This window comes from Callorhinus ursinus, unplaced genomic scaffold, assembly GCF_003265705.2.
Source record: "Callorhinus ursinus isolate GAN/ISIS: 27379988/994484 unplaced genomic scaffold, GSC_fseal_2.0 scaffold35, whole genome shotgun sequence".
Lineage (NCBI taxonomy): Eukaryota > Metazoa > Chordata > Mammalia > Carnivora > Otariidae > Callorhinus > Callorhinus ursinus.
The window spans coordinates 2736332-2749535 of record NW_027397097.1 but is presented as its reverse complement, the minus strand read 5'-3'; the positions used below and the strand labels follow the sequence as shown (position 1 = coordinate 2749535).

The 13204-nt window shown below is 36.5% G+C and overlaps 1 protein-coding gene across 1 annotated transcript in view; it reads left to right on the top strand.

Annotated features, from left to right (window-relative positions):
- The window catches only part of FCHSD2 (FCH and double SH3 domains 2), a 244164-nt gene that overhangs the window by 135554 nt on the left and 95406 nt on the right, over window positions 1–13204 (top strand). Inside the window, exon 5 of the mRNA XM_073879594.1 lies at window positions 5584–5728. Coding sequence (XP_073735695.1) covers window positions 5584–5728 — 145 coding nt within the window. The remainder of the gene's footprint in view (window positions 1–5583; window positions 5729–13204) is intronic.

Here is a 13204-nt window from a genome sequence, read left to right as displayed (position 1 = left end):
TTGAGCAAACGCTATCACTGAGACGGAATCAGTTGACAACAGATTTCAAGAATTTGGTTTTGGGCATTATAGTTTTAAGATGCCTACTAGATGTCCAAGTTGGATATGTTAAATAGGCAGTTGGAGGTTAGGAAAGATGTCTGGGTTAGAAATAAAAATTCAGGGATAGTATATTGACAGTATTTAGAGCCATGAGCCTCAATGAGCATATCTAAAGAGTGAGTGTAGTTAGAGAAGAGAGGCCTGGGGACTAATTTCAGGGGCACTCCAGCACTTACAGGGCAGTGAGATGAAGAGGAATCAGCAAAGGAGAACTAAAGAGTGGCTAGTGAGATAGGAGTAGACCATGAGAGAGTGATGTCTTAGAAGCTAAGGGAAAAAAGCATTTTAAGAAGGATAAACTAGGTCAGTTCTACTGATAAATTGGATAATAGGACCAAAGCTTGAATTGACTGTTGGGTTAGCCATAAGGAGTTATTTGATGACCTTGACAAGCAATTTCAGAAGAATGGTGGAGGCTAAGGCCTTATTTAAATTAAATCCAGAGAGACCAGGAGTGGGGCACCTGGGTGGCTCAGTTGGTTAAATATCCAACTCTTGATTTCAGCTCAGGCCCTGATCTCAGGGTCATGAGATCAAGCCCCTTGTGGGCTTGGTACTGGGTATGGAGCCTGCTTAAGATTCTCTCTCTCTCCCCCTCTGCCCTGCCCCTCACCCCAGCCCCTCCCGACTCCTATATCATGTGTGTGCACGTGCTCTTTCTCTCTCTCTTAAAAAAGAGAGAGAGAGAGACCAGGAGCAGAGGAATTAAAAACAGTAATTTCGGACAGTTCTTTCAAGGAGTTTTGCTGTGAAAGGGAACAGGCATTGGAGTGGTAGCTGGAGAGAAATGGAGGGTTGATGGAGGGTTTTTTGTTTTTTTAGAATAGAGACATAGAGCATATTTAGAGATCCATCCAGTGGAGAGGGAACAGTCGATGTTGTAGGAGAAGGCACAATTACTGGATTGCTATTCTTGAGTGAGTTAATAGAATATAGTATAAATGTGAAGGTTTGGCCTTCAGAGCACAGGTAGTTCAGCCAAGTGAAAGGAGAGATGACAGAGTGCATGGGTGCAGAAGTAGGGAGATTGGTAGCTGTGGTGGGACCATATGGTCATTGTCTTCTGGTAGCTTCATTATCGGCTGAAAGTGTGGTCCTATTAGAGGTTTGAGATGAGGGGAAAAGGTGGGAAATAATTGTGCAGAAGATTGAGAGAGTAAGAGGATTTAGGGGACTATAGTAGAATTGCTGGGTAGCACTGGGGGTTACTAGAATTTTATTAAACATCAGTTTAAACAGACCAAGGCAGCATGATTATTGTTTTCTTCAGTAGTGTTCTGCTGCACAGAGATTGGTATGGTACAAACAGAATTTTGGATTTAATCAACGTTGAAATTTGTAGATTAGAATGATGAAAAGAGAGGTGCCAGACTCATAAGGGTATACATAGGGAGTGACTATAATGGTGGACCATGAAACTTAAACTGGATAAGGAGCTGAGAAGGGAAATTATGAGAGAGGGGGTAAGAGACAGTGGGAAGAGGGGGTAGGATTGAATGGATTATGGGTTCTGATAGAGTTTGAATAATTGTTGGAGTCAGAATCCTAAAGGGAATGAATGGAAATAGAAGGTGTTGGTCAGGGATTAGATGGTTAATTTGTGATTACAGCAGAGGGTTAGTTAACTGGTAATGGCAAAGTCTAGGTTATGACCATGGGAGTGCTATTTCCTGGTGAATAGCCTTAGAAAAATTCTACAACCTCTCCAAGCCTTACTTGGATTAAATGATAATGTAAATGCAAAAATACATGGCATAGTGTCTAGCATGTGATAGATTCTTAAAAGAATTTCCTTCCTTTCTTTCATAATTTTGAACCTAGTTTCCTGACCTGAGCAGAATAGCAAAACACCATAGATGCTTAGCATCTTATGCTTCATAATCATGTATGAAGCCTAGTGAAATTTAAAAAAGATTTAAAAATCACTCTATACCCATTATTATTTTTCCTTACTCGGAATGAAAAACACTACCATTGCAGCCATCACTATTATGTGAAGAAGCACTTATATTTCTATTACAATTCTGCTTCTCTTACTATTTATACATTTAAAAGAATCTGTGCCAAGGGTTTTCACATCATTTGCATTTACTGTCAAAACAGCCCCGTGAGGAGCGTGGTGCTGGTGTTCTTGTTACTTTCTTCATTTGCCAGTAGAGGAAATGAGAGTATAGTGAAGTATCCTACATATGATTATATTGGTTGAATATATTGTTGGAGTCAGAATCCTAAAGGGAATGAATGGAAATAGAAGGTGTTGGTCAGGGATTAGAGGGTTAATTTGTGATTACAGCAGAGGGGTGTAGTTACTGGTAATGGCAAAGTCTAGGTTATGACCATGGGAGTGCTATGAACTGGTAACTGAATTCTGTTCTTTTTGTGGTGTGTCATTATTGGGGATATGTTTCCCTTCTATAGATCTGCTAATCCCCACAGATCTCTTTTTAAACTCTATAAGGAAAGGATTTTTCTTTTTATTGTATAATCCTCATAATTTTATATCTGTTCATTTTTTCATGCAACACATACTTACTGTAACCTTTCTAAATGTTAGGCCATGTGTTTAGGCCCTAGGAAGATAGTGAGAAAGACATGTACCCTTACCTTCAGGAAATTTTCACTATAGTGAGAAGGACAGACATTAATAATTACATAAAAGTATGTAAAATTGAAAAATGCTGGAGCCAGGTGAGTAAATACCAGAGAGGGACTTGATGACTGAGTCTGTGGGTTGGGCTGGTGGTGATCATGAAAGACTTCTCTAAGGAAGTTACAGTTAAGCTGTGATTTGAATGATGAACAGCAGTCAACTAGGCCAAGAGGTAAAGGGAAAAGGGTGCTACCTAAGGAGAGACCCTAGGTGAAGGGATCCTTCCTTCCTGTCCTTCTTACCCTCCTTCCTTCCTATCACAATTCATAGTGGTTCTTTCTCATTTTCATTATGATTTTAAAATGTACAAAGCATAGTACTGAATTTTTCTCTCTGCATTTTCTGAGAAAATCAATTATTTGGACTGCTTAGGAGGGCTTGTGGTGAGTTTACATCCTAGGTTCCATCAGTTGTCACGCAGCAAGGCCATGGAGGACATTAATTTTGCTGTTCTTTTTTTTTTTCCAGCTTTATTAAAAAATAATGGGCATACATCACTCTGTAAGTTTAAGGTGTACAGCGTGATGGTTTGATTTACATATATTGTGAAATGGTTACCACAATAGGTTTAGTTAACGTCCATCATCGCATATTCATTTTGCTTTTTAAAAATTTTTATTGTTATGTTAATCACCATACATTACATCATTAGTTTTGGATGTAGTGTTCCATGATTCACTGTTTGTGCATAACACCCAGTGCTCCACGTAGAACGTGCCCTCTTTAATACCCATCACCAGGCTAACCCATACCCCTACCCCCCTCCCCTCTAGAACCCTCAGTTTGTTTTTCAGAGTCCATTGTCTCTCATGGTTCATCTCCGCCTCCGACTTACTCCCCTTCATTCTTCCCCTCCTGCTATCTTCTTCTTTTTTTTTCTTAACATATATTGCATTATTTGTTTCAGAAGTACAGATCTGTGCTTCAACAGTCTTGCACAATTCACAGCACTCACCATAGCACATAGCCTCCCCAATGTCTATCACCCAGCCACCCCATCCCTCCCACCCCCCACCACTCCAGCAGCCCTCAGTTTGTTTCCTGAGATTAAGAATTCCTCATATCAGTGAGGTCATATGATACATGTCCTTCTCTGATTGACTTATTTCACTCAGCATAACACCCTCCAGTTCCATTTCATTTTGCTTCTATGCTGAAAATTTTTGCTGGCACAACACACTGAATCTTTTTTCCAAAGGGAATGTGATATACTTCTGCTTAAATAAATGAACATTTCCATCTAAATTGATTCATTTGGTATATTACAAAAACTAATTCATTACATAAACTAATCATTTCCTTGGTTGAAAAATACAGTTACAAGGGGTTTTTTACTTCTAAGTAGGCTGGGGACTCAGGCAGTTTTTCTTTTTCTTATTTTTTTTTAAAGATTTTTTTATTTATTTGGGAGAGAGCAAGCTAGAGAGAGAGAGCGAGAACACGCACAAGCAGGGGGAGGGGCAGAGGGAGAAGCAGACTCCCCGCTGAGCAGGGAGCCCGATGCAGGACTCGATCCCAGGACCCTGGGATCATGACTTGAGCCAAAGGCAGACGCTTAACTGACTGAGCCACCCAGGTGCCCCCTTTTTCTTATTTTTATACTGTCATCCATTTCATCCATTGACCCACTACTAGCATTTATGTAACACAAGGAATCTACTATAGCAATCTATAGTAGAAAATCCACATGGCAAAGGAAGAAAATCTCAAATGAATGTTATAATCTACCAGTATTTCATTTTTAAAAACAAAATACCATCCATTGTTATGATAATTATTAAATATGTTTAACCTAGTGTAGGTGCATACTAGAACTGACTAAGGTGTTTAGCAAAGTAGAAGAGAAGCTTTGAAAAGGATATTGGCTACAAAAAGCAAAGGATGAATAATTCTTTGACTTTACAAAGAGATTACTGAGCACATTTATCAAGCAAAGGTGATGGGACTTTCTTGGAACGATTCCAAGCCACAATGTGATGCTGGCTAAGCATTATTACAACACAGAAACAGATGTAGAGCAATGATACTGTAGACTTCTCAAGCACGTAAGCAATTGTTCATGATTTTTTTTCCAGCCATATCAGTTTATGTAAGAAAGGAATATGATGTGGTTGGAAGAGACTGTACTTTAAGAGATACCCAGGTTTCATCTGTATCTCAGTACTACCATACTCTAGTGTGATCTAGAGTGATTCTCTACATCTCTTGAGTCTCGGTTACCCATCTCTAAATTAGGAAAATACCTTTTCAAAAAAATTTTTAAAGATTTTATTTATTTTAGAGAGAGAGTTGGGGGTGGGCAGAGGGAGAGGGAGAGAGAATCTCAAGCAGATTCCGTGCTGAGCACAGAGCCTGACACAGGGCTTGATCTCAGCACCCTGAGATCACGACCTGAGCCAAAACCAAGAGTTGGACACTTAACTGACTGCACCACCCAGGCACCCCAGGAAAATATTTTAATGAAATAATGAAACTTGATATTCATAGTGATGACCCTGAGACAGTGAAAGATCTGGACAGTCTGAATTATTCACTAATTTTTATAGTGTTAGCTTTGTCTGGAATTGTAATCCTTGTATCACTTTACTTCAGTATCAAGAATAGCTGATGAATCAAAACAGCCCACTGCAGAGTTCTTGAGGAATAAAGTATATGTCATGTTTCTATCTGTATATGTTAAAAATATTACTATCTATAAAGCAGTATAAATACACTTTAAACTATAAAGAAAACATCCATCTGTTTCACAGTGCTAGCCAGTGAGCATAAGGCTAGCCAACTTTTTTTTCCTTTTCCCTGCCTAATACTTTTCTGTCCCTCTTTGAATTTAGGAGCATGTATCCTGTTTGGAAATCTTTTCTTGAGGGAACAATGCAGGTAGCCCAGTCTCGGATCAATATATGTGAAAACTATAAAAACTTCATTTCTGAGCCTGCAAGGACAGTGAGAAGCTTAAAAGAACAGCAACTAAAAAGGGTATTGTTTCTATTCTTTTCTTATATGCATATTAATATCTCAGTGCTCCATTTGTAATCTGCAAGATTATATTAAATTGCATTTTAACACCTTGAGCTTTTCTATATGGTCACAAATAATTCTGATTTCAACATGGATTTTCTGATTACAGCATGTTACTAGGATTTTGTTGATTTCATCATATTCTTTCTAACTACTGTATTTTATTAACTGACAAAAGTGAGTGTAATTTGAATCTGGACATTCTGAAAGCTCAGTGAACACTTCTTACAGATACCACTTTTCACCTTAACTCAAGTAAATAGATTTAGTTTCACAATATTGGTATAGTTTGGTGTATGTTAAAGTAGTATGTTATTAAACCCACTAAGTCTTGAAAAAATTTGTCTTAGTTTTAACTTGAGCCATAGTGCATAATAATTTAAAGGAAGTTGACTTATTTTGATCAAATATAGAAAACTTAACACCAAAAGTAGTGTGCTCTAAAGTTTAATTATATAGGTTATAAAGAAGTAAAATTTTCAAATAGGTCTATTTCTTTGATTATACAGAAGTTAAAAATTCATAGAAAAAAATCACTATTAAATGTGATTTTTATGAAAAGCTTGCTATTGAAACTAGTTGATTGAATTATGTCCTTTTTTGGAAATAGAGTTACAAAAACAGATTATTGTGATGCCTAATAAGTAATTAAATTTTTCTTATGGAACCATTAAATACTTTAGAAAATATTAAAGTAACCATTTATGGAAATAGTAATTCAGAAGCCATCCAGTTTTTTAATTCTAATTGTCATATGGATTTTCAGAATTGTTTTACAAACAAAATCTAAAAAAACTAATTTTGCTTATTTGTCAAAGATGATTTTAGTAGCATAAAATCAGTATGTTAAATGTATATTGTATGTATATAAAATTTTCATCTCTTTCAAGCATTCATGTAATATCACTTGGTTTTAACATATTTGTATAAGAATGCCTTTGTTTTATCTTTGCTCAAAATTACCTCTTTCAAAACAAATGTGGTGAATAAACTACATGACCACTGACCAAACAGTGCTTTTGAGTTGGAAGAAAATATGCCGTATGTCTAGGTTGTAAATACCTATCCATGTGTGCAGAAAGAGGGTAGGAGATAGAGGCAGAGAATTAATGGCTAGCATAGCTTCCTAACTGGGAGGAAATACTGTTTCAGATAGCTAGTGCATTCACCAAATCTAACCAAATTACTGGAAAGTTCTACTTCTCTTTTTATAAGAAAATTTTGAAAAAGTTTACCACTGTGCTTTTCTCTTCCATTGGTAGAATAGTCTCTGCCCTGAATTTAACCAGCATTCCTGGGCAAAGGATATTTGGTGGGATTTGACAAGTCCTCATATCTGTGAATTAATTTGTTTTATATTATATCTGATAAAAGTGGTGCTATGTTCCATCTAGACATTAAGTACATATTGGGCATACCCATTAGGATTTTGAGATTACAGATGACAGACCTACTTCCAACTAGGTTAAGCCAAGAAAATAATGTATTGGCTTGTATAACTGAAAATTCCAGGGGTGGATCCAGGTGTTCAAATGATGGTATTATAATTCAGTCTTTCTTCCCATCCATTAGGTCTGCTTCATTCTTTAGCAAATGCTTCATTCTTTAGCAGCTCTCTACATGGTGGCCCCCAAAATGCAAGATTTACAAATCTTACAGCAAGTAATTCTACATTTTCCATTTTCCTAAAAGTTTTAATAAAACTACCCAAATTGAGGCCGGTCACAGTTCTTCCCCCAAGTCAGGGGTTACAGTCCTCATTGCAAACTATATGTACTAAAAATGGGGGAAGATGATTTTCTATTAGAAAATTGAGATGGGTTTCCAAAGGAAAACAAGGGAAATAGAGATAGAGCAAGCAAAAATAACCACTACAGTTGGTTTCTCCGATTGTACCTCCAAGCTTTACAACAGGTTGACTCCATAGGATAAATAGACCTTCAATTCTTTTTCCTTTGCTTCTCTAACCTTTCCCCCATTTTTTTTTGCCTTCTTTTGAATTAATCTTATATTTTTCATTTCTTCTTTTTTTTAACTTTAGTGTGATAAAAGCACTTGACATGAAATTTACCCCTTTAACAGATTTTTAAGTGTACAATACAGTATTGTTATCTATAGCCCAGAGTATTATACAGCTCATCTTGAACTTACTCATTCTGTATATCTGAAATTTTGGTAGGTTAGCAGTTCTCTCTTTCCTCTTCCTCCAGCCCCTGCTGACCACAATTCTATTCTTTGCTTCCATGAGTTTGATACTTCATGTAAGTGGAATCATGCAGTATTTGTCCCTTTGTGACTGGCTTATTTCACTTAGTGTAATTTCTTGCAGATTAATCTGTGTTGTTGTATATGGTAGGATTTCATTCTTTTTTTAAGATCAAATACTATTCCATTATGTGTATATGCTACATTTTTTATACATTCTTGCATCGATCAGTACTTTGGTTGTTTCCTCACTTCTTTCTGTAGTTGAGTCTGAATATTTTCTACCAGTACCTTGCAGTTCATTAATACTCTGTTTTGCTATTTCTAATGTGCTTTTAAAACATCTTTTGGAATCTCAATGTATTTTTCAGTTCTAGAGTTTTTAATTGAGTTTTTAAAAGTAGATTCTGTGGGGTCCCTGGGTGGCTCAGTCGGTTAAGCATCTCCCTTAGGCTCAGGTCATGATCCCGGAGTCCTGGGATAGAGCCCTGCATCAGGCTCTCTGCTCAGTGGGGAGTTGGCTTCTCCCTTAGCCCCTCCCCCCAACTTGTGCTCTCGCTCGCTCTCTTTAGTTCTCTCTCTCAAAAATAAATAAATAGTATATTTTAAAAAATAGATTCTGTGTTTCTGGTGCAGCTCCACATGTTTTTCTTTTACCCTCTTATATGTTACTCCTAATCTGTTTCATGATTCAACTGTCTGAATCACTGGAGGCCTCTTTTTATGGTTTACTGTTTTTCTTGGTTTTTGGTTATTGGGGTCAACTGTTTTAGTATGCCTCACAATGCTGGACATTGTGGATAGAAATTGTAGAGACTCTGGAAGACATTTTTTATTTCCAAAGAGTTAAGTTTTCTGCAGGCAGATAGAATACTGTCAGATCACCTTGATCCTGTTAGGGTCTGGTTTTAACCTTTCTTAGGGCTGGTCTATTTCACCTTTGTCCTTATTGCCAGGATTTTAACTGAAAGTGTAGGGTGCCTACCAAAACCCTTCTACTTTGACAAGACATGGCTCCAACCTTTGTCTTCTCAACGTCAAGTAGCTGCTCTAATCCTCTGGTAACTGCTCAGCTCATTAGCCTTTCAGCTGTTTTTTACTAGATTTCTTGGGGGTTTCACCCGTACATGCCATTTAGAAGTCAACCGATGACTCTGGGAAATTGCATACAGATCTTTGGGCTTGCTTCTCTATAGTACCCTTCTTTCCAGGTCTTAGCCTCTCAAGTTTCTACTCTTTCAGCATCCTTAAAGTCCAGCCTCTGTTTCCCCAGTCTAGTAAGAATGCCTGTTTCTTTGTAACCTGATTCAACAAATAACCTAAGGAAAAAAGTCACCTTAAATATAGAGCTTACCTGGCTGTGCTTCCCTTCTTCCAGATATCGCAGTCCCATAAGTCCAGTGTGTATTATTGTTCTTCAGGGCTGGTAGCTTTTAACAGTGTCCAACTTTTACAGTTTCCAGCCTAGAGGAAGGCAGTCTGAAACAACTTGTTCTGTCATTATCACAACCAAGTTTGACTTAAAGTTTTCCCTCTATAACATTTTAATGTTCTTGTTCTTTTAAAAACTTTCTCTATTTTGACAGTTTTCTAATACTTGGGGATAAATCCAGGCATATTATAATTATAAAGCATCTGACCATTGTGTAGATTATAATGAGAATTACATCATAGCTTTTTCTACTCATTTTCTGTATGCTGATATTTGCTTATAAGACAAAATGAGCCACAGTAATCCAAGGCATTTGTCATTTTTATTAATTGAGGTATAATTGACATGACATTATATTAATTGTGGGTATATAATATAGTGATTTGATATTTGTTTAATTGCAAAATGATCACCACAGTAAGTCCAGTTAACATCCATCATTCTTTTTTTTTTAAAGATTTTATTTATTTATTCATGAGAGACAGAGAGAGCGGCAGAGGGAGAAGCAGACCCCCTGCTGAGCAGGGAACCCAATGCAGGACTCGATCCCAGGACCCTGGGATCGTGACCTGAGCCGAAGGCAGATGCTTAACCCGCTGAGCCACCCAGGCGCCCAACATCCATCATTCTTAAAATTAATTAATAACACTTTAGTTCATATCTTTCTCATGTACTAGAGTTTACATTCCTTTGAAATAGTTGGGATTTACATTGGATAACACTTTAGAGTTTGTGAACTGTTAATGTATTCATTATAGTCTCATTTGATTTTCATATGTACTTGTTACATATGTAAATATTATTATTTTACAAATGACAAAACTGAGGCTAAAAAATGTTAAAGAGACTTAGTAGTAAATAACAGAGCAGGAACTTGAATACACTACTTCCTAATTCCAAATCCTATGCAATCTTTTAAAAATGCTTAAAGTTTAATATTTAAATAGTTTTACAGAAAAATACATACAACCTCTTTACCTTAGTAGACTACTTAATTCCTTTACTCCTTTTATCTTCTTAGTTTTTGTAATAGTTGTAATTAATACATTGATAATTTTTATGATATCCTGTATTTGTCATTCTCTCCCAATTCCTAATTAATTGTTCATGTTTCTATACAAGCTTTATGTTTATTATTATTTTTTAAAATTATTATTATTTTTAACTCACAACCCTGAGATCAAGACCTGAGCTGAGATCAAGAGTCAGATGCTTAACCAACTGAGCCACCTAGGCACCTCTATTATTTCTTATTTCTGAATGAATTTTTAATTTATTCTGCTTTTTTAAATCATACCTCTCTTAAGTCTACAATAAAATTTTAACTTTTTTTCTTTGAAGTTATTGTCTTAGGATGAATTTCCAGGACATGACTACTGGGCCAGAGAACCTACTGGTTTCTAGGACTTTAATGTATTGGCTCAAGTTACTTTTACTTTTATTCTTGTCTTTAAGTTATTGGGAAGTATATCTATCTATCCATGATCTGTGTCATACTCAAGGATCATACTTTTAATTTCCTCACTAGAATTCTAATATTCATGTTTGTCACCATTTCATATGATCCCTTAGCCTTAATGTAAACTTGTACATTCAAATCAGTGCTCAGTGCTTATAACTCTTGGGAAAGAGCTGGGCTTATACCACACCAAGTCTTTTCTTAATATATAGGCATTATTAGGCTTTTTTTAAAGTATGTAACTTAGTCTCTCCCAGAAAACTGAATTCCTGCAGGAGAAATTTATTTTAAATGTTGGAAAGGAAGTCCTAGGTAACTTTTTTTTTTTTTTTTGCAAATTAAGTTTGATGACTTTTATTTAATAAATATTTTTGGTTCAGGCATACCTCAGAAATATTGTGGGTTTGGTTCCAGACCACCACAATAAAGAAAATACTGCAATAAAGTGAGTCAAATGAATTTTTTAGTTTCCCAGTGTAAATAAGTTAGTTTCCACTGTACTGTAGGCTATTAAGTGTGCAGTAGCTGTGTCTAAAAAAATGTACATACCTTAATTTAAAAATAGTTGCTAAAAAATGCTAACCATTATCTGAGTTTTCAGTGAGTCATAATCTTGTTGCTGATAGAGGGTCTTGCCTTGATGTTGATGGCTGCTGACTGATCAGGGTCATGGTTGCTGAAGGTTGGGGTGGCTGTGGCAGTTTCTTAAAATAAGACAAGTGAAGTTTGCTGCATCCATTGATTCTTCCTTTCATGTCTGTCACATATGATGCTATTTGATAGCATTTTACCCACAGTAGAACTTCTTTCAAAATTGGAGTCAATCCTCTCAAACCCTGCCACTGCTTTATCAACTAAATTGACATAATATTCTAAATTCTTTGTTGTCATATTAACAGTCTTCACCAGGAATAGATTTGATCTCAAGAAACCACTTTCTTTGTTCATCCATAAGAAGCAGCTCCCCATCCATTCAAGTTTTATCATGAGGCTACAGCAATTCAGTCACATCTTCAGGCCCCACTTCTAATTCTAGTTCTTTTGCTATTTCCACCACATCTGCAGTTACTTCTTCCACTGAAGTCTTGAACCTTCAATTTGTAAAAAAAAACCAACATCCGCAAAGCACAGTAAAACAACGTGAAATAAAATGAGGTATGCCTGTATTTTGCTGTGTGCAGAGCACTTTCCTTTGACAAAAACCCAAATTACTCTGACTTGAAACAGTTCAGTTGGGTGATGGAAAACATTTGGTTATGGATTTATTGAAGGGTAGGGAAGAATAGATCACAAGAGATCTCTTTATTGCATTAAATAGATAGGCTGTCTATCTAATATTATTTGATGAATAGTATCTTAGAAACTTATATAAAGGGAAAGAAAAAACAAGAAAAGAATCACCCTAAGTTTTCTGACGAGATTTTTGAGAAATCTTTTTAAAAATATGAACTATCATAAGATCCACCTTGACATTGTCACTCATGCAAAAAATAATTTAATTAATAGCGTTTTATACATGAAAATGAATTAAGTAATTTTCATAAGATGTTTGGTTACCCAGTACTAAGAAAGACATCTTATTCTTCAAAGTGTAGGGATATAAGGAGTGAGTGGCTATGTGTGGGTCTGGGCACAGATGTGCCCATGTTTTTTTTTTTTAATTTTTATTTTATTATGTTATGTTAGTCACCATACTACATCATTAGTTTTTGTTGTAGTGTTCCATGATTCATTGTTGGCGTGTAACACCCAGTGCTCCACTCAATACGTGCCCTCCTTAATACCCATCACCGGGCTAACCCATCCCCTCACCCCCTGCCCCTCTAAAACCCTGTTTGTTTCTCAGAGTTCGTAGTCTCTCATGGTTCGTCTCCCCCTCCGATTCCCCGCCCCCTTCATTTTTCCCTTCCTACCATCTTCTTTTTTTTTTAACATATAATGTATTATTTGTTTCAGAGGTACAGGTCTGTGATTCATCAGTCTTACACAATTCACGGTGCTCACCATAGCACATACCCTCTCCAATGTCTATCACCCAGGCACCCCATCCCTCCCACCCCCCACCGCTCCAGCAACCCTGTTTGTTTCCTGAGATTAAGAATTCCTCATATCAGTGAGATCATATGATACTTGTCTTTCTCTGATTGACTTATCTCGCTTAGCATAATACCCTTTAGTTCCATACACATCGTTGCAAATGGCAAGATTTTGGTTTTTTGATGGCTGCATAATATTCCATTGTGTATTTATACACCACATCTTCTTTATCCATTCATCTGTCAATGGACATCTTGGCTCTTTCCATAGTTTGGCTATTGTGGACATTGCTGCTATGAAC